The sequence below is a fragment of the Rana temporaria genome, chromosome 1 (genome assembly GCF_905171775.1).
Source record: "Rana temporaria chromosome 1, aRanTem1.1, whole genome shotgun sequence".
NCBI lineage: Eukaryota > Metazoa > Chordata > Amphibia > Anura > Ranidae > Rana > Rana temporaria.
This window is the reverse complement of record NC_053489.1, coordinates 618,778,772-618,805,778: the sequence shown is the minus strand read 5'-3', so window position 1 is coordinate 618,805,778 and position 27,007 is coordinate 618,778,772. Positions and strand designations below refer to the sequence as shown.

General features: G+C 43.4%; 1 protein-coding gene across 3 annotated transcripts in view; it reads right to left on the bottom strand.

Annotated features, from left to right (window-relative positions):
• Window positions 1-241: 241 nt before the first annotated feature.
• Window positions 242-27,007, bottom strand: part of NSD2 (nuclear receptor binding SET domain protein 2) — a 92,913-nt gene continuing 66,147 nt past the window's right edge. For all 3 annotated transcript variants that reach the window (XM_040335289.1, XM_040335290.1, XM_040335291.1), the window contains exons 14-23: window positions 26,654-26,833; window positions 25,174-25,330; window positions 24,807-25,012; window positions 23,937-24,040; window positions 22,803-23,072; window positions 19,343-19,459; window positions 16,154-16,295; window positions 9,637-9,743; window positions 6,931-7,135; window positions 242-5,329 (exon numbers count right to left, since the gene is read on the bottom strand). In XM_040335289.1, coding sequence (XP_040191223.1) covers window positions 5,088-5,329; window positions 6,931-7,135; window positions 9,637-9,743; window positions 16,154-16,295; window positions 19,343-19,459; window positions 22,803-23,072; window positions 23,937-24,040; window positions 24,807-25,012; window positions 25,174-25,330; window positions 26,654-26,833 — 1,730 coding nt within the window. In that variant the 3' untranslated portion in view covers window positions 242-5,087. The remainder of the gene's footprint in view (window positions 5,330-6,930; window positions 7,136-9,636; window positions 9,744-16,153; window positions 16,296-19,342; window positions 19,460-22,802; window positions 23,073-23,936; window positions 24,041-24,806; window positions 25,013-25,173; window positions 25,331-26,653; window positions 26,834-27,007) is intronic.

The following is a 27,007-nucleotide window of genomic DNA, read 5'->3' as shown; positions in this document are numbered from 1 at the left end:
CCACCAAGCTCCCCCTGATGTCTGCCTTGTAATGTGCTGCAATATCATATGCACTGTTTTTGCTAATATTCTGAAATTTTCTTTTTGCATTGTCTCTGTGACTCGGGGGTTACCCTGTGTCTAATAAAATTATTTGAAAAAAAAGATAAATTTTTCAGTAATCGCACCTCATTTGTACTGCATTTGAGTGGTTGTTCCCCTAGGGGGGATTGGAGAAAAAAGAGACACAGACACACAACAGTTAGGTAACCAAAAAAAGTTCTATTTCGGTGAGAAAAAAAAAAAAAAATATAACAAAAACTTTGTAGGATGTTTCAAGTTGGAGTAATGATAAAATTAAAATGGCATTAGAAAATAATAAAGTGCGTATTTAAATCACTGTTCATTGTAGAACCTCTTCAGGAAACAATATACTTTAACAAAAAAATTAGAATAAAAAAAAAAAAAAACAGGAAAGGATTTTGGGAGCCCAGGCCAGAAGCTTCAGTACGAAAAAAACAATGTGATACAGGTAACACTATTCAGAGATATGTGATGTATACCATAATGCAAAAATCATTCTTCAGAAATCAGTCTCTATAGTACAAAACTAAAAACTTTTTCTTAACAAAACTTTTAAAAAACGAAATATCTGAAATTCAATGACAAAAATCAGAATGCCTAACAGCAAGCTAACCACAATATGACAGGTGACATTACAATGAAGTAAACGTGTAGTCAAGTCACTGAGACCTTACACAAAATGATTTTTGGCAGAAGACAACATAAGCAACATTTGTAAGGTATCCCCTGCCACTGGAGATCCAATTTTGTTTCTGGTCCATAAAGTTGCTTTGGCTGCTTTTACACAAACACACTGCTGGGTGAATGATTCCCTGGTACAGTACATGGCATCATCAAAATCCTGAGACAGCAGCCTTCTCCGCTGTGAAGAGGTTGTTAGAAAAATTGTGTACAACACTCAGATCTGTGCTTTGGAGGCTTGTATAAAACTTTGCACGAAACTTGCCTGCATTCTCCATAAACTGCTTTGATATGCGTCATTATCTAATGGCTTCCTTTTCACAAACAGATTGCTGCATGCCCGAGACTCCTAGTCAACAGTCAATGTCTCCTCTCAGCTGAAAAACTAAAGAATTCTAAATGGCTTTTAAATTTTAGCATTACAAATGTTAGTAAAAAAGTGTTAAGCAGTTTTTTGTAAGCCTAAGCACTCTTCAGCTCCAGGCTGCGAGAGCCAAATCACACCATCATAGGAATGCGATTTGAAAGCGGTTGTAAACAGCTGCTGGTTTAAAAAGACTAAAACCTGTACGACGGACAATGGCATAATGTGCTAGTATGCATCGCATACTAAGAAATACTTACCTTAGAACTAAGCCCTCCAGCACTGCACTGTCACCACTGAGAGGGCCGACATCTTCCCCCGGGTTTGCACACTTGAGCGTGCAATTAGGCCGATGATGTCACACACGTGCGTGGGAGCACTTGGGCTCAGGCACGAAGCTCTGACGTTCTGACATGGTACCTTCAGAGCCCATGTGCTGGTGATGTCACTGGCTGCACCCAGGGTGAATATCTCCTAAACAGTGCTTGTTTAGGAGATATTCAGTTTACCTAAAAGGTAAGCCTCGTTATAGTCTTACCTGTAGGTAAAAATCACAAAGTGGGCTTTACTACCGCTTTAAGAAGTCTTTAGCAGGCTTTAAAAATCATTTGGCAAACTATGGGCAACTACTGGGCTGAGTGCCAGAAAATCCAACTAAATGTTTAAATGGTAAACACTGGTCTCAGAAGTCATTTACTAATAAGACATGCTTGTATGCACTTATAGAAAACCCATGTTTGGCACACTAAGGGCAAAGCAACTGGTTTGCTTTAACCCCCACCCCACAGCAGCATATACTTTACTTCCACTCCCCCGTTCAGCAATAGGAGCCAAAAGAAAATAGTTAATACTTATGGTGCTGGACTAATCCTCGCCACAAAAAGGAACCCTAAGCCCTGTGTAAACTATAAGTCCAGTATCTTGTAGCTTACACAGGGCTTTCCCTTTTTTCTCCAAGCTTCTGAACAGAGTAGCAGGGAAGTGAAAGCAAAGTATTAAAATCTGCACTGAAGTGAACCTGAAATATGAAGGCCCCCCCATTCCTGACCTTCTGTCTGGCACCCATTCTTCTGTAGCTTTCGGCTCCGTTCACACCCAATGAGGCTCATAGCAGGGGGTCTAGTGTGTCCTGGTCCACTGTTTCAGCCCAAATTCGGACCAAAAGACGCATAAGGCTCCTGTGCAGAGCCGCATCAGATATGTGAACCGGCTCCATAGAGAGACACTCACATACCCTTGCTATTGCGAATTGGATGCGGGGATCCCGTAACCAATTTGCAATAGTGTGAAACCGGCCTTAGTATGTCTGAAGCAATACCCTGAACAAGCAAAGAGCTGGTAAAGTACAATCATGTTGATTTGCATAACTAAAGCTGGAGGTAAAGACAGGCAATCTGCCACTGCTGACCTTTCTAAAAATGTTTTTTTTTTTTTTTTTTTTAAAGCACACAAGACTTTGGGGAGTTAACAATTCTTTGCTTCGATCTCAGACATAAGAAGCAGCAACTAGATCAAAAACTGACAACTGTGAGCATCCCAGGGTTCACAATTTTGAAGTGTGGGTACAAAAAAAAAAAAAAAACAAAAAAAAAAAAGGAGGTTAAATGGAGTCACCCATGAAGAACTTGGATAGTTTTAAATAGCTGTATTTCACAAAATTAAAAGTCAAGAAAACTGTTACAAAATATGGCACATGTTATATACTCACTGACACTGCTCTCCCACAGATTCTACTAAGCCCACATTCATTGCTTATCCACTTACAGATCAAGGAGGCCTGGGCTGAAAGCATTGTGCAGAATCCCAGGCTAAACATGGCCCTAACATACAAACCACAAAAAATATATAATAAAATGTTGACAGAAGAAAATGTGATGTGGCCTCTACAAGAGCCACATTTCCATGACACCATCGTCAGCTGAACTCTGAGATGAAGCCATTGGCTAAGACAAATACCACCTGTACTTTAAATGTGAACCCCGCTGAGTGGCATGAAGTATATAAATAAAAAAAATAATAATCTGTCGCTGGGCACTCTGGGGACTTGCTGGCTCACAGGCATTAGAAGTTGACAGGAAATCTTCAGTACTCAGAGTATAACACCCAATGAAGGAAGGTGGTTCAGAGGAAACTGAGCACATAATGGCAGCTACGTTTCGATTGACCAGACTACAGTTGCCCAAACACAGGCTAGTTAATGGTCAAGCTAATTTTACGCCTATGCCAGCGACTGCCACCTCTGAGCTGCCCTGACTACGAAGGCCAGCAGATGGCTTGCACTGCCTCTATGGGTCTTCTGCACTATATTGGCTTCTTTAGTGGCCAAGGTTTGGCTTGACTCCACAATATGGTTCTTCCAGCAGCCTCCATTTTCCTGATCATTCTACCAAACAGGAACAATAAAAAGCCACATGGCCCCTTTCTCTATGATGAAATAAATAAATTAATGAATGGAGAATCTAGTCCAGGGAGTGGTGGTCATGGCAGGTGGTAAAAACTGGCTACCCAGACACTGAATTATTTGAGAAATATAAGAACTGACAGACCATGCAGCCTTCTGACATCGATACAAAAATAAAGTTGCCTTTGACTGAGTGATTTAAATAGAAAAAGTGGAACCCAGGCACAGGGATTTACAAACCCACCCCACTTAGGGACGTCCCCCCCCCCCCCCTTAAAAAAAAAAAAAAAAGAAAACACACAATAAAATGTTCAGGTTGGGAACCACAATATTACCCAGGTGAGGTAGCAACTGTACATCTGTAAAACAATCACAGAACAAAAAAAAAAAATTCCCACAGTTAACAGTCATATATAAAATCTTTCACGATGTAAAAAAAAAAAAAAAAAAAATAGCCACATGTTCAATCCTGTTACCAGGACAGGTCATTGGGCCGGGTGAAAGCAGCGCTTGTAGCACTACTGACATTTGCAGCAAAAGCCTCAGATAAAAGAAGACAACACTATGAAAACAATATTGTGTTAAATGTACCTATATTCCGTTAAAAGGATTATACAAATTTTTGTCTGGACTATAAAAATACGCTAAAATATATAAGTATTGCCAAGATGGAGCTAAATAGTGTCTTGTAATAAAAGAAAAACACAACATAAAAAACTTTAACAGGAACTTCTGTCATCCAAAACAGCGGTGGCAACCATTTTGCTTTGACAAAAAACAATTTTTACTGGTAACAAGCAAAACCAATCTGGAACGAGAAACTGTAAAAATTGACAGCTAGTTTGTGTGGTGGGACAACACTTTAAAACACACAGCCTGTCACTTCACTGGCTGGTACCAACAATGCTGCAAACTCGTGGGCAGCCATATGGTGCACTGGGACATGCTTTATAGAATAAAGCCCATCAATTCACTCAATTAGTAACAAGCATGCATTTAAAGTCAAGAAAACCCTTCACTAAAACCTGCTGAAATCTGTTGCATCAGGCCCAAGGGCGCTACTTTTTTGCAGCGGAAAATTCTCCACTACAACTGCTCTGGAGGGCGATAAAAGCAACAACGGCCATCCTTTAGATTTACTGGGACATAGGTTTGCAATTTAGTCCCATCGTGTTTAGATGCTAAATATTCAAGAGGATGAATGTAAGCTTTGCTTACTATATGACCACCTCCACTGTATATGGGTGACAGGTTCTCAACAATACCTGCTCAATAGGTGTACCTCAAGCAGCTCCCGTCTTAAACCAATATGAGAGCCTCTCCAATATCAAGCCACCAATAAGGCTATAGCAGTAATGCTGTGTAAGGTGGTTGTCCTGACAGGTTATGGAGCTGCAGTAAATACAGCTTTGCATTCAGTGCAGATGCAGCCTAGGCTGCAGAGGTTGGCTCAGTGGGTACATTGTGTCCTGAATCAGGAGGTGAGCTGGCTGTACAGCATTGAATTAAAAAAGGGCATCATACAAATTATTCACAAATAGGTATATATATTTACAATAGTGTTGCAGTCCTTTGTGTTTATCTAGTTTGACTTTTCTTCTGCATGGCTTTTAAGTGCTCTTTAGCTTTGTTTTCAGCAGCTTGGACTTCATTGAACTCGCGCTGGTCATGCTCCATGCAGCACAGCTTGCCACCCCTTGTCCGTCTAAACTGTTTGTCCTCATGGTGACTTTTGCAAAAGGAATTAGGGCACAGGCAGCAGAAGGAGATCGAAGCTTTTCCACAGACGTCGCAGTGATGCCATGGACACTCCCACTTTCCTATAGGGGGAAATGTAAAGCACATCAGTTACCGGTTTAAGTAATACAAGACTGCCAAACAGAGTCAGACACAGATTGATTAACTAAAGTTGGAGGGTGCAAAATTTGGCTACCATGCACAGCTGCACCAATCGGCTTTTAAACTTGAGCGTATTCAATTAAGCTTTGAAAAAAAAAAAAATCGAAGCCGGTCGGTTTCTATGCTCAGCTGCACAAGATTTTGCACTCTCCCGTTTAAAAAAATTAACCCTAGTGAAAAGATGTTGGCGCAGTAAGGCGATTCTAAGGCCCCTTTCACATGGGCTGTTAGATCAGGTCGGCCTGTCAGTTTTTCAGGCAGACCTGATCAGACCTTGCACTCTCCCCCTATGGAGCAGCGGATGTCAGCAGCGACATGTCTGCGGACATCTGCCACTATCCGATCCTGCCTGCAAAATCCAGACAGATGGTGGTTCTGTTTTCCGTCTGGCAGATCGGATAAAAAAGGGACAGGCGGTCTGTTTTCACCCAATTTCCCCATAGAGGAGAGCGGGGCGGTGTCCATCTCTGCTCTGCAAAGTGAGCAGAGACAGACCTGTCATCCGCCTCCTCAGCAGATCGATCCCCTGCTGAGCAAGTGGAGTCAGCCAGATGGAGGCAGCCGTGTGAAAGGGGTCTGTTTTTTTTTAGTGGGAATTCTATTATGGTAGTCAATTTAAAGAGAGACTCTGTTCTATAAAACACCTCCCCTCTAGGCATGTATAGTTTACCATTTCTGCTACCTTGTTGCTTCTGACTGCTGGGGCCATTGTCAATGCTTCTCTTGGTATGAGACAGTGCTTAGGCCTAAGCAGACCCAAACAGTCACATGGTGGGTGCCAGGAGGTCATCCCTCTTCTCAAGTTCCAACAACGCACACCATAGCTCAAACAAACTGGTATGTGGCAAGGAAGCCTTGCTGGGTAGGAGTGTTCTGCAAAAGGGGTTAAAAATGTAAATCTATGGGACCTTCATGCACACGCATGACCGGCCTGGCACTAGATTATTATCTACATCTTGGCTGGTAAAATAGAGAAGGCTCTTGGAGGAAATAAGCAAGCACCTGGGCAGAGTGGCGAGGTGTTGGGAAGGGGTGCATGGTGTAATTAAAAAGGTGAAATGTTTCCTTTAAAGTTCTGACTGATCTCGCTCTTCAGAGCTCATGCACGTGGGTACAAAATGTGCTGCTTTCATATCCGAAGGGGGTCATGCACATGGTAGTATATTCCATCGCAAGGTCCTGCTTGCAGAAAGATCTTACGAAAATCTTGCCTGCACGCAGTTATGCACGGAAGATTTTTTTACTCACGTTTACATGCGTAAAGTGCAGAACACGAGAGCATTGACGAGCACCCTTTTAGTTTGATTCTTCCCACATGGAAGTATGGGCTGATAGCTGTACTGAGTCTGCAGGAGCCTAGAATTGCACTCGTGATCCACTAACCACAAATGGATTTTTTTACTTTCATGTGCTTTTTTTTGGTTGAAATTACCTTTGAATTTAAAACTACATTGAATAGGATATTCCAAGTGCAAGGGATAAGATTATGGTAATGGAGAAGATAATTTATAAACAAACTCACCAAAAGGCCTTTTGTCAAGATCGAGACAATCAAGGTGGTAGGTTTTTGTGCACACCTTTCTATCACACAAAATGAGCTCTCCACCATCATTGCAGCGAAAGCAGTAATCCTCAGACTCCTTTTTGCCATCGCCTTTTGTTCGGCGTCGTTTTGCCTTCTTTTTGGGTTTTTTGGCCTTTTCATCATGAGCAGATGCAGAGGAATTCTATAAACACAAAAAGGATTAGGATACACCAAGAACAAATGAACTGTGTATGTCACCTACACACTGCAACTGCACTAAAATCAGAACATTTGTCTAGCTAGCCTTTAAAAAGGTAAAAATACACAAAATTACTTATACAGAAAATAACCTGAAAGTTTTAATTCCATTCAGCCAGCCCAATTACACACATCTTCTGCCACACTGCTTTGGAAAAAAGTATGATAAGTTGGGGCCTTTTTAATCTCACTTTCTGAGCAATTACTGAAACAAGAAATCTCGCCAACAATGTAGACAATAAAGATCTGCCAAATGTTCTTCACGCCACACAAAAACAAAAAAAGGCTTTGGGACAATACCTTAACATTTTCAAATAGGGAGATCGTACACAAAAACCTTTAGCATTTACACGAATGACAGTTTTTGCAAGCCGCCACCCTTTCAGGGGAGGAAAAATTAGGAATTTTTACTTTCCTATATATTCCATATCGTGGAGAACAGTAAAAGGACACAGGTAGAGAATTCATACACCATGGATTATTAGGCATGCACTTTCAGGTGGCTGGACAGTGACAAAGCTTTAGAGGACTCCTGGGGCCCTCTTGATGGATGATTGAGGCGACAGCCTAGGCATTCTGACTGCTCACCGATTGAGGGCCCCCTCAGAAGAAGGGTCGAGTGTCACAGGGCAACTTGACTGCTCTCAGCTTCAAGTTGATGAGGAGCTTGGCTTCTTTCAATGGCTTCCATCAATGACCACACGGCTTCTGACTTGGACTCCCCAGCCTGAAGGGCTTGTCTGTTGTGATAACTTTCCAGTAATTAGGGAAGAAAGAACTTTAGCTGAGATATGGAATTCCACGCTTGGCTGGACAGGAGCATGGGCAGAGCCAGAGAAAGACCCCTCTTTTTTACAGGTCCAACAATATGTTTTGCTGGGTGAATAGTACTACTTCAATGGAGGCTACCATTAGGCATAGAACTCTGATGGAGAATCTCAGTGTGGGAGGTCTCTTGGATCTCAGTTCTCGAGCTTGAGCTCAAAGAAAGAACTTTCCTTTCTGGTAGAAAGACTTTTGCATGGGATACATCCAGGACCAGATCCAAGTATTTCAGGGAAGGCTGCAGATTTTTTTATAAATTGATAATCCAGCCGAAGGCCTAGAGCATCTGAATGGTCTTGTGGAAATTTTTCTGAGGCATAAGGGAGAGGAGTCCTTCAGAAGTGAAAGGCATGCGATTTGGATACCCTGTGTCCGAAGCAAGGAAAGCAGGGGTGCTCAGACCTTTGTGAACACTCTGGAAGCAGATAATGGGCCCAAGTGCAGAGCCATAAATTTGAAGTGGTTGTCTGCATAGCACAGAAAGCACTAATGAAATGGGTAAATGGGAACAAGTAGATGGGCATCTTGGATGTCCACAGATGCCATGCGTATTCTCCTTGTCTAAAGCAATTACTTAAATTTCTAAAATTTTACATGGAATCCACAAGTTAAGGTATATGGAAGTGTGGGGGTTTTGGTACAGTGAACAAGTGAATAGAATCCTTTGAACCCGTCTTGTGGTGGTACAAACACAATGACTCCCTGGGACATAAGGTGGTTCAGGGCATTTTGCAAAACTAAAAATGTCTGTGTCCGTTTTTTTGTTAATTTGAAGAAAGGTGAGGTAGGAGAGTTACTCTTCAGGCTTAGGAGTTGAAGCCTAGTTAGAGCACTGAGGCGCTATGCACTTTTAGGAGGTAAAAGTGTCTGAAAAACTGTATTTTGTAACTTTCTTGCTGTGGAAGGACCTTTCCTCTTGTGACATCTTGGATCATTTTGGCAAGTTGCTCACCAAAGAGACGTTCTCTTTTAAAAAGGAATATATGCGAGGTATCTTACCGGTTTAGTCAGCTGACTAGGCTTTGAGCCAATAGATTCTGTGCGCATGCGAATACAAAGCAGAACCATTCTGGATATTTGTGTAATTTTGTTCTAGGGCATCCACACACAATAGAAAAATAGAAGGCAATTGCTCAGTTAAAGTACAGTCCTTAAATACAGGATTGTGTTGGTTGTTCAATGCCCTGGGTCTAGTTAGCGAAGGTATGGCAGACAGAAATTGCAGCTATAGCTTGTTGCAGAGCTGGGCTTGTGAGCACTTCAAAGTCCCAAACCTTCTATTAGCAGAATCTCTGAATAAAGGAACATCCATCTTCTATAATCCAAAGCACCAATAATTAGCTGATGAGGACTGCTGCAGGAGTGCAGCAGCACATAAAATGAAAAATCTATTTATGGTATTGAGGTATGAACATGCACTACAGACCAGTGTAAATTTTGATGTCAAATTTCAATTTAGTCTTTTGACTAAAATGGCATTTTAGTTTTAGTCATCAATTGTTTTAGTTGTATTTTAGTCGATTAAAATAAGATTAGTCAACGAAAATGTTTTAGTCTACAAATTAACACTGGTAGCAACTCTGTCCCCCTGCATTCACAAACAAAAGCTGTAAAACAAACCTTTGGTCTGTCCCCAAGGAATCCACTACAATTAGGAGCTCCACACCTACACACTGTTTTTTCATTTCCAAGACAATCCAAGTTATAATTAAATGTAAGTTCTTCACCTAAAACAAAAATAAAGAAACAATTTACAAACACCAAGAAAAAAGAAAACAAAAATGAACTGAAGAAAAGACTGGACGGTCGCACTCTGTTGACACCTTTATTGAAGACGGTTTAAAAAAAGAGATTTTTAATACAGCTTACCTGTAAAATCTTTTTCTTGGAGTACATCACGGGACACAGAGCGGCATTCATTACTATATGGGTTATATGGAGTACCTTCAGGTGATAGACACTGGCAATCTCAAACAGGAAATGCCCCTCCCTATATAACCCCCTCCCATAGGAGGAGTACCTCAGTTTTGTAGCAAGCAGTATGCCTCCCAAAATGGTCCCCAAAAGAGGGGTGGGAGCTCTGTGTCCCGTGATGTACTCCAAGAAAAAGATTTTACAGGTAAGCTGTATTAAAAATCTCTTTTTCTTTATCGTTACATCACGGGACACAGAGCGGCATTCATTACTATATGGGATGTCCCAAAGCAATGCTTACAATGAGGGGAGGGAGAACATCTCCAAGACAAAAGGATTTAATTTAGAGATATACTCAAATCATAATAAATCCAACTTAGTTGAGAAAAATAATCTTAAATTTAAAATTTAACTCAAAAAAAGAGGAGCCCCCGGAATCCGAGGGTCTCAAACTGCAGCCTGCAGCACTGCCTGCCCGAAGGCAGTATCAGTATTCCTTCTTACGTCCAACTTGTAGAATTTTGTAAATGTGTGGACAGAAGACCAGGTTGCCGCCTTGCAAACTTGAGCCATAGAGATCTGGTGGTGTGCTGCCCAGGAGGCGCCCCTGGCTCTAGTAGAATGAGCCTTTAATGATACTGGAGGAGGCAACCCCTTCAAGCCGTAGGCCTGAGTGATTAATTGCTTAATCCACCTAGAAATGGTGGACTTTGCAGCTGCCTGCCCCTTCTTGGGCCCATCCGGTAAAATGAACAGCACATCTGTTTTCCGGATCTTCTTTGTAGCTTTAAGATAGGCCTTCATGGCCCTGACAATATCCAGGGTATGCAGCAACCCTTCCTTTCTGGAAGTAGGTTTAGGGAAGAAGGATGGTAATACCAAATCCTGGTTCAAATGAAAACTGGATATAACCTTCGGTAGGAAGGAAGGATGAGGGCGTAGAACGACCCTGTCCTTATGAAAAATAAGATATGGTTCCTTACAGGATAAGGCCGCCAGTTCCGATACTCTTCTTGCGGAAACTATGGCGACCAAAAATACTAACTTCCTTGTCAGTAAAACCAAAGGAATTTCAGCCAACGGCTCAAACGGTTGTTTCTGTAAACTTGACAGAACAAGATTTAAATCCCACGGACAAAGCGGGGATTTAACAGGAGGTTTAATACGTAAGACCCCTTGAAGGAAGGTCTTAACCAGCGAGTGGGTGGCCAGCGGCCGCTGAAACCACACTGACAGAGCTGAGATCTGTCCCTTGATTGTGCTTAATGCCAATCCCTTATCCACTCCTAGCTGGAGAAAACTTAAAACTCTATCGATGGTGAACTTGCGAGGAAGCCAAAGTTTGGACTCACACCAGCCTACATAGGCCTTCCAGACCCTGTGATAAATCACCCTAGAGACCGGTTTCCTGGCTCTGATTAGGGTAGAGATTACTTTCTGAGACAGACCTCTACCCCTGAGAATCAGGGATTCAGCCTCCAGGCCGTCAAATCTAGATGCCGTAAGGCAGGGTGGAGGATCAGACCTTGCGATAGCAGGTCTGGCCTTAGAGGCAGAGTCCAAGGGTCTCCCACTACCATCCTTAGGATTAGTGAGTACCATGCCCTTCTGGGCCATGCTGGAGCTACCAGGATAACTGGTATGTGCTCCACCCGGATCCTGCGCAGCAGGCGGGGTAGTAACTGGAGCGGGGGAAACGCATAAAGCAGTTTGAACTGATGCCAAGGGCAAACCAGCGCATCGGTTCCGCAGGCCATCGGATCCCTTGAGCGGGACATGAACCCGTCTAGCTTCTTGTTGAGTCTCGATGCCATGATATCCACGTCCGGCACTCCCCATCTTTGGCAGAGTGCTTGAAAGACTTGTGGATGCAGAGACCATTCCCCCGGCCATAGAGTCTGGCGGCTTAAGAAGTCCGCCTGAAAGTTGTCCACTCCTGGAATAAATATTGCCGATATGCAGGGCACATGAGCCTCTGCCCATAGGAGAATCAAGCTCACCTCTCTCTGAGCGGCTTGACTCCTGGTTCCCCCTTGGTGATTTATGTATGCCACGGCCGTGGCATTGTCTGATTGAATTCTCACCGGGAACCCCTGCAATTTTGACGTCCAAGCCCTGAGGGCTAGTAGAGCAGCTCTGAGCTCCAAGATGTTGATGGGCAACTGCTTCTCTAGCTTTGCCCAAGTACCTTGGCGAGTGCAACCATCCAAAATTGCTCCCCAGCCCGTCAGGCTGGCGTCTGTGGTCACTATCTTCCAAGCCACTGGGCTGAAAGACTTCCCCTTCAGTAGATTCTGAGGGTCTAACCACCAACACAGACTTTGTCGGACTCTTGATGAGAGCGGCAACGGGATATCCAAGGCCTGTGGCCTTCTGCTCCATGCTGACAGAATGGCTGCCTGCAGGATGCGAGTGTGGCTCTGGGCGTATGGTACCGCCTCGAATGTGGCCACCATCTTGCCTAGTAACCTCATACTTAGGCGAATAGTCGGTTCCTTTTTGCTTAGAACCAGTAGGATGACTTTTCTCGATTTAGGACCCAGCCGAACCTCTCGAGGTATTGGACCGTGAGGGCCACTGCTCGCTCCCAGCTGGGAGACGAGTGATCTATGACTAGGAGGTCGTCCAGGTATGCTAGGATCGTGACCCCTTGGATCCTTAGCTTGGCTAGGATTGGAGCTAGGACCTTCGTGAACACCCGGGGGGCCGTAGCCAACCCGAAGGGAAGCGCCACGAATGGAAATGACGTGAAGCCACCATGAAGCGTAGATATCTTTGATGTGGCTGATAAATTGGAACATGAAGGTAGGCATCCTTTATGTCTATGGACGCCATGAAGTCGTCCCTTTGGAGTGTGGCAGCTGCTGACCGCACGGATTCCATCCGAAATGAGCGGACCTTTAGGTATGCATTTACCATCTTTAGGTCCAAAATTGGCCTGACATCTCCATTGGCCTTTGGGATGATGAATAGGTTGGAGTAGAAGCCCAGCCCCTGTTCCAGGACTGGTACCTCTACTATTACTTCCTGGGAAAGTAGATGATCTAATGCCGATCTTAATGCGGCTCCCTTCTCCGGATCGTTTGGAATCCTCGACTCCTGGAAATGAGGAGGAGGAAACCTTAGGAAATCTAGTTTGTAGCCTGTGGCCACGGAAGACCGTACCCACTCGTCGGGAATGCTGGCTTCCCAAATCTCTGAAAAGAGTCGCAGCCTTCCCCCCACCTTCGTGGGTGGGGGCGCCCCTTCATAAGGTTGGCTTGGGGGCTGGTTTTGCTGGTTTGCGAAACCACTGCCTTTTGCCTCTAACAGCCTGTCCTTGTGATCTGCTGTTGAAGCCGAAGCTTGCTTTTGCAGGAGGCCGTCGATACTGCTTAGTATTAGAGGGCCCCTGCCCAGGGGAATACTGTCGTTTAAACGCAGGCCCCTGAACCTTCTTCTTAGTTGGCAAGAGAGTACTCTTGCCGTTTGAAATGGTCTGAATGTATTTATCTAGGTCTTCTCCGAAGAGTCGTCCTCCATGGAAGGGGAACCCTACCAGGAGCTTCTTGCATGGGGGCTCAGCCTCCCAGCCCTTTAACCATAAGAGTCTTCTCATATGGATAAGGGATAACGATAAACGTGACGCTTGCTGGATAGAATCCTTGATTGCGTCTACCGTAAAACATATGGCCTTAGGGACATCCGAAAATTCTTCTGCCTGCTGAGCAGGAATAAGTTTAAGCATCTGCTTAAATTGATCCGATAATGCTTGAGCGACCCCAATCGCAGCCACAGCTGGCTGTACTACTGCCCCTGCAGCAGTGAAGGAGTTCTTAAGTAGTGCTTCCAAGCGCTTATCAACTGGATCCTTGAACACCTGTATGTTTTCTACAGGGCATGTTAACGATTTGTTAACACATGAGATGGCTGCGTCCACTGCAGGAGTAGCCCATCTTTTGGAAAATTTATCTTCCATAGGATATAGGACAGAGAATCTTTTAGGTGGTAAGAAGATCTTATCTGGCTTGTTCCAATCTTGGAACAAAACTCCCTCTAATAGAGGATGGATCGGAAACACAGCATTGCTTTGAGGCGCCCTCAGTGAGCCCAAAGCTGAAACCGTCGATACCTGGAGATCTGGTACTGGCAAGTTGAATGCCTTATGGACCAAGTCCGACAATCCTTGAATCCACCAGCTCTCCCTCAGGGAGACTGCCCCAGACTCCTCTGTATCCGGATCCTCGATCCCTGAACCTACTTGGTCCTTGTCCAAGAGGTCGTCCAATTCCCCTGAGGAAAGGACCTCCTCCTCTGAGGGTCCGCGCTCGGGCGACGGAGATCTATTCCGCTTACTGCCCCGCATAGCTGCGGCTATCATTTTTCCCATGCTTTTCTGCATCTCTTTTAAAGAGGTGAGTAATACCTCCTCCGTGACCATCTTAGGGCTGGACTGACTCGCGTCAGCTCCAGCCCCAGATCCCGATGGCCCCAAGGCTCCCTGTGGGGAAAGCAGCGGCATAGCTTTGTCCGAGACCTCAGACTCTCTGGGGGAATCCCCACCTCTTGTACCCTCTGACTTGTTTTTTGATGCCATGGTACAATACCGAGGTACACCTGCTACTTATTGGTACCTGGGACTTATAAATAGTTAAATGCCCAAACACCTGTTTGGGGGATAAAAAATGCTTCCTCTCCCCTAGATGACACTTTTTTTTTTTTTCAAATCTAGGAAAGAAAAAACATTCTGTCCCCCTGAGTAGTATTGCAAGAAAAACTATGAGATGGAAAAGAAACAGCCTATTCCTAGGCTTGAAAACAGTTTTCTGAAGACTGCAATATTCTTTCTGGCCACTGTGTGTCCTCGGCGCCCCGTGCTTGCCGTTCTGGTCTTTCCTCCCCCGTTCCAAAGTATTGAATGAGCTATATGGAACAAACAAGGAAGGGCCACCCCTTCCTTAAGCCACTGACCCGCCCTTCCCCCCCAGCAATCTCAAAACAGGAAATGCCCCTCCCGACAGGGAGGGGGGGGGGGTTGGGGGGAAGGGAGCCTCTCTGCTCCAGCAAACTGCAGCCTGCAGCCTGCAACCACGAGGAGGTCAGCGTTTTGCCTGCTTTGCAGGCTCTGAGGAGGAAGACTGAATGGAGCATCGCCTGGAGGCTTGCAGGTAAGCACAGCTCTCTGACACACACATACACTTTATACACAGGCCCCACTCAATGCTTTTCCAACACTACAAGGGAGGTCACATCTTATGGGGAATAATACATATAGAGCCATCCTATCTTTATGATATGTGACTGGTTTGCCAGATGCAGTGCATAACTTTAGGCATGTCCCCTGTGACCCCCCAGAAAAAACCTGCTAAGAACCAAGTTCCGCAAGTTTTCCCCTCACTTACCTGCTCCATGCCGCAGGACTTTGCCAAGCAAGAGGCCCAATCTTCCCCCATCTCGGTGGGGATGTCTAGACCTTCAGGCCCTGGGTTCCTATGAAGGATCCACTGTCCTGGGCCCATATAGCACTCTGGCAACAGAAAACATTAGGCACCCAAAGGTTTCTAAGTTCTGGGCCCAGGGTCCAGCTCTCTAAAAAGAAAAGCATTATGGGCTATACCCCAAGGGTTTGGGGTCCGGTTACTGACCACTTTAGCGCTGAGGCTTTTTTGGACAGAACCGGTTAGCTCACCTAATCCCAAGGATGCGGAGGCAAGCTAAACCATGACTAACACCTAAGACACTGGCGTAAAAACTGAGGTACTCCTCCTATGGGAGGGGGTTATATAGGGAGGGGCATTTCCTGTTTGAGATTGCCAGTGTCTATCACCTGAAGGTACTCCATATAACCCATATAGTAATGAATGCCGCTCTGTGTCCCGTGATGTAACGATAAAGAAATTCTCCCGATACAGAGGCACAGGATCAATGAAATAGCTTTTCATTGATCCTTTGCCTCTGATGTCTTTGTACCAGAATTTTTTTTTAAACCATCTTCAATAAAAAGGTGTCAACAGAGTGCGGCCATCCAATCTTTTCTTCGATTTATTCCTATATGCAGAGCCTGCACCCATTTCAATTAGCAGGTGGGATGCATTATGAGATGTTTGCCTAGAGCGGTGTTCTTTTGTGGTTTGCAAAAAAAAAAAAAACGCACACATATACAGATGAAGTATCAGACTCCCCAGGGATACGAAACCTACTGTTAAAGCAGCAATATGACCCCTGTAAAAACTTGTGTTCTTACCTGCAGGTATGTCCCGCACAGCAAACAGGCCCACACGAGTGTCTCCATTTACCGTCCATTTCTGGGTGTCGCAGTTTGGCTGACAGCTGTGATTCATAAATCGACAATAGTTCCCTTTAGGCCCTGCATCAATTATTCGGTCCTGAAAAGAAAAATAGGTTTCTAGTTCCGTTTTCCACAATAAAAATTTTCAGAAACGAAACCACAACTTCTTGCTAGGAACGTTTACAATGGCAGGAATGGTACAGTTTAGGTACCATTAATGCTACATCTTTTTGCTGCTTGCAACTGCTCCACAGTTGGCTGATCGTTTTCTTGAGCAGAGCTCACAGATAAGTGCCTAGGCCTTCACAACTGAAAGACCAACCAGGGATTTCTGCATCTATTCTTACCACAATAAGTGATGGCTTCAGTTTCACACTGTGACAGTGTTACAAGTCACAAGTATACAAAAGTGTTGAAGGTGAAGGGCGGCAAGTTCATGGAAGGGTTCTGGATACCAGAAGAGCCAACTCAAGAGATAAAGATTTGCTGCCATAGAGAACATCTAAAAACATTGATTAAATTGTGGGGTGGAATCTACCACTCGTTTAGAATTTTTCCTAAAAATGCAATTCCTGGTATGCGAGTGCCTAGGAACTCCTGTGCCATGCTCTGGTGATTTTACGGCTGTGCTGCTCAGCGATGTCCTTTCTTCTGGAGTTCAGTTCCTCTTTAATAAGTTTACACTTACAAAAACAAATAGTGTTACGTGATCATTAGAAAGCGCATAAGCATATTGTAATAATCATACAATCAAATGAAAAAAAAAAAAAAAAAAAAAAAAAAGATAGCCGTGCAATTGAAAAAAAAATCCATAAAGTCCAGGAAATAAAGTGCATCAGTGCAAAAAAAGTTCATATAAATATTCAAGTGTTACAAAATCCAGTGCTCCAAAAGTGAATGAAGAGGGATTCTTTACACCCAGACAATGCACACCTCCACTCACTAACCACTTACCAGCTATTAGGACCCCAGGATGGAGGTCAGGCTGCACCTTATCTTTATGGGATGGATGGGTGCCACGATTCCAAGATGAATAAAACCGAGCAAACAGGATGATCCACAATCAACCGCTAGGACCCAAGTTGGAAGTATAATTGCATCTAAACTCAATATCCCAATGGGATGGATACCAAGAGCAATGGTTCCAAGAAGGATAGACCATGCTGTCAAAACGGTCCAGCAGTTCAAACAAGCAGGAGTAAACTTGCATAAAATACAGCCACACATGCAGCACTCTGGCGGGCAGGATGGCATCACTGCTGTAGCTCATCCCCATTTCATTTGAAATAACTTTATCATGGGCTAAAGGAGTACAATATACTCCTTTAGCACTTGATAACATTCTGTTGGACCAGTTTGACTGCATGGTCCATCTTGGAACCCTTGATCTTGGCATCCATCCCAAAGTTTATATATGAACTTTTTTGCACTGAACTTCATGGATATTATTTTATTACTTGTACACGTTTTAAAATCACATTTTTATTTATTTGATTGTATGATTATTACAGCGATCTTATGCACCAAGGATAGCTCAACACAACTTATTTTTATGTTTAATAAATTACATAGGTGGAGTACAGCCATCACAGATATATATATGGTCGTGTAAGCTTGTGACACATTTGTACAGTGACACTTTTGCCTGACTTGCTTAACCACTTAAGGACCGGACCAATATGCAGCTAAATGACCCAAGGGGTTTTTACAATTCGGCACTGCGTCGCTTTAACAGACAATTGCGCGGTCGTGCGACGTGGCTCCCAAACAAAATTGGCGTCCTTTTTTCCCCACAAATAGAGCTTTCTTTTGGTGGTATTTGATCACCTCTGCGGTTTTTATTTTTTGCGCTATAAACAAAAATAGAGCGACAATTTTGAAAAAAATTCAATATTTTTTACTTTTTGCTATAATAAATATCCCCCAAAAACATTTTTCCTCAGTTTAGGCCGATACGTATTCTTCTACCTATTTTTGGTATAAAAAAAAAATAAAAAAATCGCAATAAGCGTTTATCGGTTGGTTTGCGCAAAATTTATAGCGTTTACAATAGGGGATATTTTTATTGCATTTTTATTCATTATTTTTTTTTTACTACTAATGGCGGCGATCAGCGATTTTTTTCGTGACTGCGACATTATGGCGGACACTTTGGACAATTTTGACACATTTTTGGGACCACTGTCATTTTCACAGCAAAAAATGCATTTAAATTGCATTGTTTATTGTGAAAATGACAGTTGCAGTTTGGGAGTTAACCACAGGGGGCGCTGTAGGAGTTAGTGTTCACTTTGTGTGTGTTTACTACTGTAGGGGGGTGTGGCTGTAGGACTGACGTCATCGATCGAGTCTCCCTATAAAAAGGATCACTCGATCGATGCAGCCGCCACAGTGAAGCACGGGGAAGCCGTGTTTACATACGGCTCTCCCCGTTCTACAGCTCCGGGGAGCGATCGCGACGGAGCGGCTATAAACGAATAGCTGCGCCGTCGTCCCGGATCGCTCCCCGAGGGGATCCGACCGCCGCATGTAGCGTCTAGGCAGGCACGTACAGGTACGTTGATGTGCCTGTCCGTGCCATTCTGCCGACGTATATCTACATGAGGCGGTCGGGAAGTGGTTAAAGTTTTTTTTTTTTTTTAAGTTTACACTTATTGCTTCTTTCACACTACTATCCTGGAAAGAAAAAAAAGTGCCTATTAGCCAGAATGAACCTGAGACATTAGACTCAAAAAAATTGCACCAAAACCACAACACTGGTGCGTTTTTTACCACATTTTCTATTTCAATAGGGACCTGCGTTTTTGTAAACAGCAAGGATGCTGCAAGCAGGGTTTTCAAAAAAGCACCACACCCACAGCGCAGTGGTGTGAAGAGTCCCATAGGATTTAAAGAGAATTCTTTTTAGCAAGGTAAAAAAAAAAAAAAAAAAAAAAAAAAAATGCATCAGTATGAAAGGACCTTAAACTGTTGCATCGTTAACTTGCAGTGTCACAATAGCACTGCATCGGACACTCCAACATATGGTACAGGAAGAATGTATATTTTCTAGCAGCTGCCAACATGCAAATACATTTTTTTAATTAAGGCAGGCTGAGTGAACTGAGCAGAGTTAAAGTAATACTGTATGAAGCCTACAAATACCTTATCGATGGTCAGCATATAAAAGTGCGTAATGTCATTCTCCTGTGCATGGCGAATCCTTGCCATACATTCCTCATCATCAATAAGCTCTCCAACGTACTCATTCACAAACTCTCCCTAGAATAAAAAATATTCCACGTAAACATCCTTTCTATACAGTAAACCAACTGGTTAAATATTTCAGAATGGGAACCACCAGGGAAAGTTAAACACATTCACTAATTTTTACACAAGACCATTTTTTGGCCTACCAGATTATGGCCAGTTAGGCGCCATGTCCTCTATACATAGCAGGGTTTTGTATACAGGGAACAGATGAATGGTTTGCATGGGCCAAGCTATAATATAAAAATTGGGTATTATGTTTGTTTTTAAATAAGTCTGATACGACTGGGGCGAGATCAGATGTCAAGCAACCCAATCCTAAGGACATGGGGAAAGACTTGGAGACCATTTTCCACTGTGAGAGCACATATAGAACTGAAGACTGGAAGCAATGTGTGCAAATGATAGCACACCCCCTCCTACCATACTACCCCACAGCCTATGATGGCTGCACAGAAGTCTATTCTTGGATGTGATTACATGCACATTTAGGCCGTATCAGTGCTATAAACAAGCAGTTCTGAATGCATAGTTGGTCTCAAGAACATAAAGTAACCTGCATGGCTCCATCATGAAATTAGAAATTATCTTTTTTGAAAAAGTGATGTTATGTAAATGGATTCTGCTATATACATTCAGTACTTTGGAAGGGCGTCAAGAAGAATTACAGGCTTTATATTTTTACATAGCTACAATCCAGCTTGAATCAAAGTAACTATATACAGTGCCTTGAAAAAGTATTCAAACCCCTTGAAATGTTCCACATTTTGTCATGTTACATTTACGTTTTTGGTGATATTTTATAGAGAGATTATGTGATAGACCAACACAAAGTGGCAGATAATTGTGAAGTGGAAGGAAAATTATAAATGGTTTTAAAAAGTTAACAAATATGTGAAATGTGTGGGCGTGCATTTGTATTCAGCCACCTTTACTCCGATTCCCCCAACTCTAAATCTAGTGGAACCAATTGCCTTTAGAAGTCACAGAATTAGTAAATAGAGTCCACCTGTGTGTAAGTTCATCTCGGTATAAATACAGAAGTTCTTGTGAAACCCTCAGGTTTGTTAGAGAACCTTGGTGAACAAACAGCATTATGAATGCCAATGAACACACCAGACAGGTCTGGGATAAAGTTGTTCAAAGCTTAGGATATATATATTTTTTTTAAATAACCCAACTCCGCTTTAAAACCTCTTTACATCTCACAGAGCACTGACTGACTGTACAATCCATCATCTAAAAACAACATGGCACAGCTGCAAACCTACCAAGACATGACTGTCCATCTAAACTGACAGACCGGGCAAGGAGAGCATTCAGAGAAGCAGCCAAGAGGCCCATGGTAATTCTGGAGAAACTGCAGAGATCCACAGCTCAGGTGGGAGAATCTGTCCACAGGACAACCATTAGTCGTGCACTCCACAAATCTGCCCTTTATGGAAGAGTAGCAAAAAGAAAACCATTTTTGAAAGAGAAGTCATAAAAAAATCCCGTTTGCAGTTTTCCATAAGCCATGCGGGGGACACAGCAAACATGTGGAAGAAGGTGCTCTGGTCAGATAAGTCCATAATTGAACTTTTTGGCCAAAAAGCAAAATGCCAGGTGTGGCGGGAAAACGAACATTGTACATCACCCCGAACACACCATCCCCACTGTGAAACATGGTGGTGACTGTATCATGTTGTGGTGATGCTTTTCTTCAGCAGGAACAGGGAAGCTGGTCAGAGTCAATGAGAAGATGGATGGAGCCAAATACAGGGCAATCTTAGAAGAAAACCTGTGAGTCTGCAAAAGACGAGACAGGGGCGGAGGTTCACCTTCCAGCAGGACAACGACCCTAAACATACAGCCAGAGCTACAATGGAATGGTTTAGATCAGGGATATGCAATTAGCGGACCTCCAGCTGTTGCAGAACTACAAGTCCCATGAGGCATAGCAAGACTGACAGCCACAAGCATGAAACCCACAGGCAGAGGCATGATGGGACTTGTAGTTTTGGAACAGCTGGAGGTCCGCTAATTGCATATCCCTGGTTTAGATTAAAGCATATTCATGTGTTAGAATGTCCCAATCAAAAGTTCAGACCCAAATCCAATTGAGAATCTGTTGTAAGACTTGAAAATTGCTGTTCACAGATGCTCTCCAGCCAATTTGACAGAGCTTGAGCTATTTTGCAAAGAAAAATGGGCAAAAATTTCACTTTCTAGATGTGCGAAGCCATCCCCAAAAAGACTGATTCTACCAAGTATTGGCTCAGGGGGGCTGAATACATATGCACGCCACACTTTTCAGACATTTGCAAAAAAAAAAAACCCAACATGAAAAACATTTATAATTTTCCTTCCACTTCACAATTCTATGCCACTTAGTGTTGGTCCATCACAAAAAATAGTGTGATGCGGAGCATGGACTACAGCAGAGGAGGGGGGACAAGGAGCCGGAGGGGGGACACGAACCTGGAGGAGGATACAGGAACAGTCAGCGGTGATCGGTGCGGCTTTGGGGGGAGTTACAAGCACCAATCACCACTGTACAACTTTAACTAAAGCAGCTGAAAAGGGGGCAGATCAATGCTTGCAACTCCCCTGTCGCACCGATCCCCCTTACTGCCCAGGTATCGGGTGAAGCATCGGTGCATCCACCCCCCCCCCCCCCCCCCCCGAGTACAAGTACCCAGGGGAAATGCTCGGTATCTGTACCGATACTAGTATCAGTACATCCCTACATAAATTCCCAATAACTTGAACATTACATTTTTGGTTGTAATATGACAAAATGTAGAAAATTTCAAGGGGAATGAATACGTTTTTTGTATACCACTATGGCTGAGGCCCCTGAAAGCTGAAAATCACCGATAAAGGCGCTACTAAAGTGATCTCCACTTGTGTCCGGGTCCCGTTCAGAGTGGACAGCCTGATGCATTGTGAACACCTGAGGTCGGCTGCTTGACACCAACACCATTCAAAGAATGCCTAGCATTTTCAAAATCAATGCAAAGCATTCTCCTATTGGATGAGGTGGAGCTCCCATCATAAAGGGAGCAACTCTGACACGCGTAAGCAAAGCTCCAATTCTCTACCAAGAAGGCCACCTCCACAGACAGTGTGGAAAAAGGCATGGTCAGCAATAGAGAATACCACCTGCAGGGAGACTTTAGGCAATACTGGCGACTAGTTATTTGCCCTCTGCTTCCAGTTTAGATCCTCCAACATGAAATATCCCATGCAAAGTTGTAGAAGTATATGGGCAATAGGTTATAGAGGTTAAATAAAGAGAACTTTCGTCAGGGGAAAAAAAAAAAAAAATTCCCAAAACAACTTTTCACTACTATATATTCTATTTGCTGCTCACCTTCTTTATTTTTCGAGTTGCTATCAGCCCCCATCCTTTGCCCTCAGCCTTGATGATCTTGGTCTCAGGATACTGGCGCTTGGTAAAACACTGATTCTGACACCTCGTCCCAGCAGGACACACTTGAGGGTGGCACTCATACATCAGCATCCGGTTTAGACATTCAGAGTCTAATCCACAGGGTTTATCGCTGGATGGCTTACAATTGCACTTAGGAATTTCAGCGATATCGGCAGTGTAAACTTGAACTTTGCCGTATGGCTTATTCACCTAAAAACAGATGGAATACAAAAATTAGCGATACAATAATTAAGGGGCAAAAACGTCCTTTCATTTCTTTAACCACTTCAGCTCCAGAAGGGTTTTTCCTCATTAATGACCAGGCCATTTTTTGCCATTTGGCACTGCGCTATTTTAACCACTTCAATACCGGACACCCCTTCCTGCTCAGGCCAAATTTTCAGCTTTCATCTCTGTCGCACTTTGAATCCCAATAAGTGTATATTGATTGGCTTGTGTCTACAGATATATACTGCCATTTTTATACTAGTAATGGCAGTGATCAACCACTTATGGGCAAACACTGACACGTTGTGGAAACTGGCTAACTGCCACTGACACCAATACAGTGTTCAGGGCTAACAAACACTGTAAACTGGCTGAGAAAGGTTAACATCTGGGAAAATCTAGGCGTTAAATATGTGCCAATTTTTTCTTGGCAATGTGTCAGTTTTTATTCCTGGCTTTGTGGGGGAAACAAAAACTGGCACATTGCCGCCGTCAGTAGAGAGAATTGTGTGTACATGCACAAAGCTCTCCCCTGTCACTCCCTCCATCGATCTTCAGGTTCCTGCCATGAATCATTGGCTGGTGATCGGCATGTGCTGAAAAGGCAGTGACAGCACAGCTGGGTGCGTGTGCGCCCCCTGCCTAGAAATGCAGAATCACATGTTTATATATGCGCACGTGCGATTCTGAGCAGCTGGCCCGCACTGAAGTAGTAAAACTACAGTGCACGGTGCGCAAGTGGTTAAAGATGTAGGCACACTATGATCTGTTCAGTACTTATGGGGTAAAGGAACATCAAGTATATTACAATCAGTAAACTATGCACCAATTTGTTAAAATGTATACCTTTATGTGTTTATACGGTGGTGGCTTTTTCTCATTTTCCTGAGTCTCTTTTGCTTTCCGCTGTGAATTTATTTCACAGAAACGATCTTCTGCTTCTTGCAAAGCTGTTCGGTAGCAAGAAACAATAAAGAAGACTGAATGAAAGATTGATTGGGATCGAAAACGGTTTTCTATAAAAACATTATCATATCACATTGCATTGATATGATCAGAAACGTTTTAGGGATCGCAAAGCAATGACACAAGTTTGGTGTCCTAAACAGTACCCAGCGCCACACAAGATAAAGCAATTCTGATCCAATGCTTAAAGTGGTTGTAAAAAAAGTCAACATTAAAATATCCTGTAATCCAAGGTGTTACAGGATTATCTCATGTGCAGTGTGTGCCTTTGTGTAAAATGATTGCGATAACTAATTTAGAGCGCCATTGGGCGCTCACGTGACCCGCCGGAACATTGCAGAGGCAGGAGCTGAGATTCCCCAACGTCAGCCGGAAGGTGAGGAGCAGGAGATCACGTGAGCACCCAGCGGCACCATAAGGTATTTATCGCTTTACACAAAAGACACACGCTGCACAGGATATAATCCTGTAACACAGCGAATTATAGGATTTCTTAAGGTTCATACTACATACACTTGCGCTGACAGGCAGGGGGAGAAAAGAGAGCAGCGGATGACGGAGACATGTAAACGGACCACAGTAATCAGTGCTCAGCTGCCATGATTACAATGGTCAACAGAAACAGGGGGACACAGTAACTGGAATGATCAACCAGGTTTTAGAGCATAGCAAGGGGTAAATGACACAGCACAAGCACTGTGAAACATGCTTTAATAGATCACTTTAAACGTGGTTACTGTACCAACATACCATTTTTAAAGACCTTGCCAATGCTTTTTACACCATGGTGTTTGCTCCCTCGATCACCCTCCATGTAAGGGAAAACTCGAGCATGATGGGTCCAGTAATAGTCTTTGGAACCGAAAAAGAAAACTGGGAACTCTCCAATCTCGTGCTTCATGTTCTGAATATTCGGAGGAATGTTTTTGGGGTGACACACTTCTGCAGGCCACCATCTGTTTTACAAACATAAAGCAATTTAAAATGTACTTGATAAAGAAAAGAAATGCGTTTACTCAGCAATCAACAGTCCTCATAAAATAAAGATCTGAAGGATCTTAGAATCAAGGAGGCAAGTTCAAAAAGTAGTAAAATTAAATAACGATGGCAAGCATACCTGTAATTGCCCAGTTTCACCCAAATGATGTCTTGGTATTGTGGTTTTTTCCCTGTTCTGCAGTCATTGCAAAACCAGGTTCCCTCTGGCATCTCAATATTCAAGCATTCAGGGTGGAAAGCGGAGGGACAAGACTCACAGCACAAGAGACTTCCACCTGCAGATACAACAAAAATAAAAATGACTCACAATTGTCACTTCACTTGCAAAAATAAATTAGTTGCTGTGCTTATAACCACTGACTGGAACTGCATATTATTCAGGGATACCAAGCTGTGTTAATACAAAACTGGATCATTTTAAAGATGTTGTAAAAGCTTAAAGTGTCACTAAACCCACACCATTAAACAAAAACAAAAAAAAAAATGGTGCATTACATGCAGTTCATTACTCGGTCACTGCAAGAATGGCCATAGAATGGGAATGGCCATAGAAGGATCAAAAAATTCATCTGATTCTTGCTGAACCAGCCATTTCTCAATCCATCTAAAGCCAGATTAAAAGGGTGACATCACTGCTAACTCTAAGCTCCAGACATCAGATTTTGGTGCCATTTGCGATGGTGCAAAGACGGGTTGGGAATCGCTAGAGGTGTTCAGTATCTGTGGGTAAGGGGGTAAAGTGAGCCAGGCAACTAACATAAGCAATGGTGGCCCCCCAGTTATTTTACAGTCTAACCAGTTTCTAAATTATGAAGCAGATTCCTCAATATACTTGAAATGCTAAAAAATTAAAAAATTACCAATACAAATATGGAAGCTGCCATTGCCAACTTTAAAGCGGAGGTTCACCCTAAAAAAATGATCTACCATCCCATCCAGCATACTTGCATCAGATACAGTATGCTTTTTTTTTTTTTTTCGCTGTACTTACTGTTCAATCGTTGGATTTTCTTTTCTTCGCGGGGGAATAGGCGTTCCTATGAAGGGGCGTAGATGATTGACGTGCAGCTACAGCGCGTCACGCTTTCCGAAAATAGCCCGACTAGGACTCGGCTCTTCACGGCGCCTGCGCACAGACTAGGAGCTGACTGCGCATGCGCCGTATACAGCCGAGTCCTATGTCTGCTTTTTCCGGAAAGCGTGACGCGCTGTAGCCGCACGTCAATCATCTACGCCCCTTCATAGAAGCGCCTATCCCCCGCGGGAAGAAGAAAATTAACAATTAAACGGTAAGTACAGCGAGAAAAAAAAAACAAAGCATACTGTAGCTGATGCAAGTATGCTGGATGGGATGGTAGATAATTTTTTTTAGGGTGAACCTCCGCTTTAAGGCTTCATGCTCTTCTAAACGCTTTTCTTCTAGGAGAAAAGAAGCTGAAAATACACTCCTACATTTTTCAAAACGTGTTTAGACGAGTCACACACTTGAGCATTTATTTCATTGGCCAGAAAATGAATTATGGCTGTTCAAAAAAAAAAAGTCTCCAGCGCAAAATTCTAATCGACACAAAATCAAAAAGAAAAAAAAGGGAACTCACCTTTGGAGCATATAAAACACCAGCTCACATTGACATGGCTATGATGGCTGTTGCCCCTCTTGGCAGCAAAGTGTGCAGTACAGATGATGCTGAAAGGTGTCAGCACTGTGCATCCTGCTGCGATACAGGACTCCCCACTGTGGTAAGCAACTGGGCAGCGGACGCAACGCATCAATTTATCTGTTGGACGTAAACAACTGCTTAGAATTAATTATCAACAGCCAAAAGCACAACACTGAAAAAACAGACACCATGCAAAGACAGACGGCCGCTAAAAAAATTCTGGCCTCATTTTATCCAGAGCTATTTTTAAACTGCTGCAGCCAGTGCTGGTAAACATGCACTGGGGAAGTT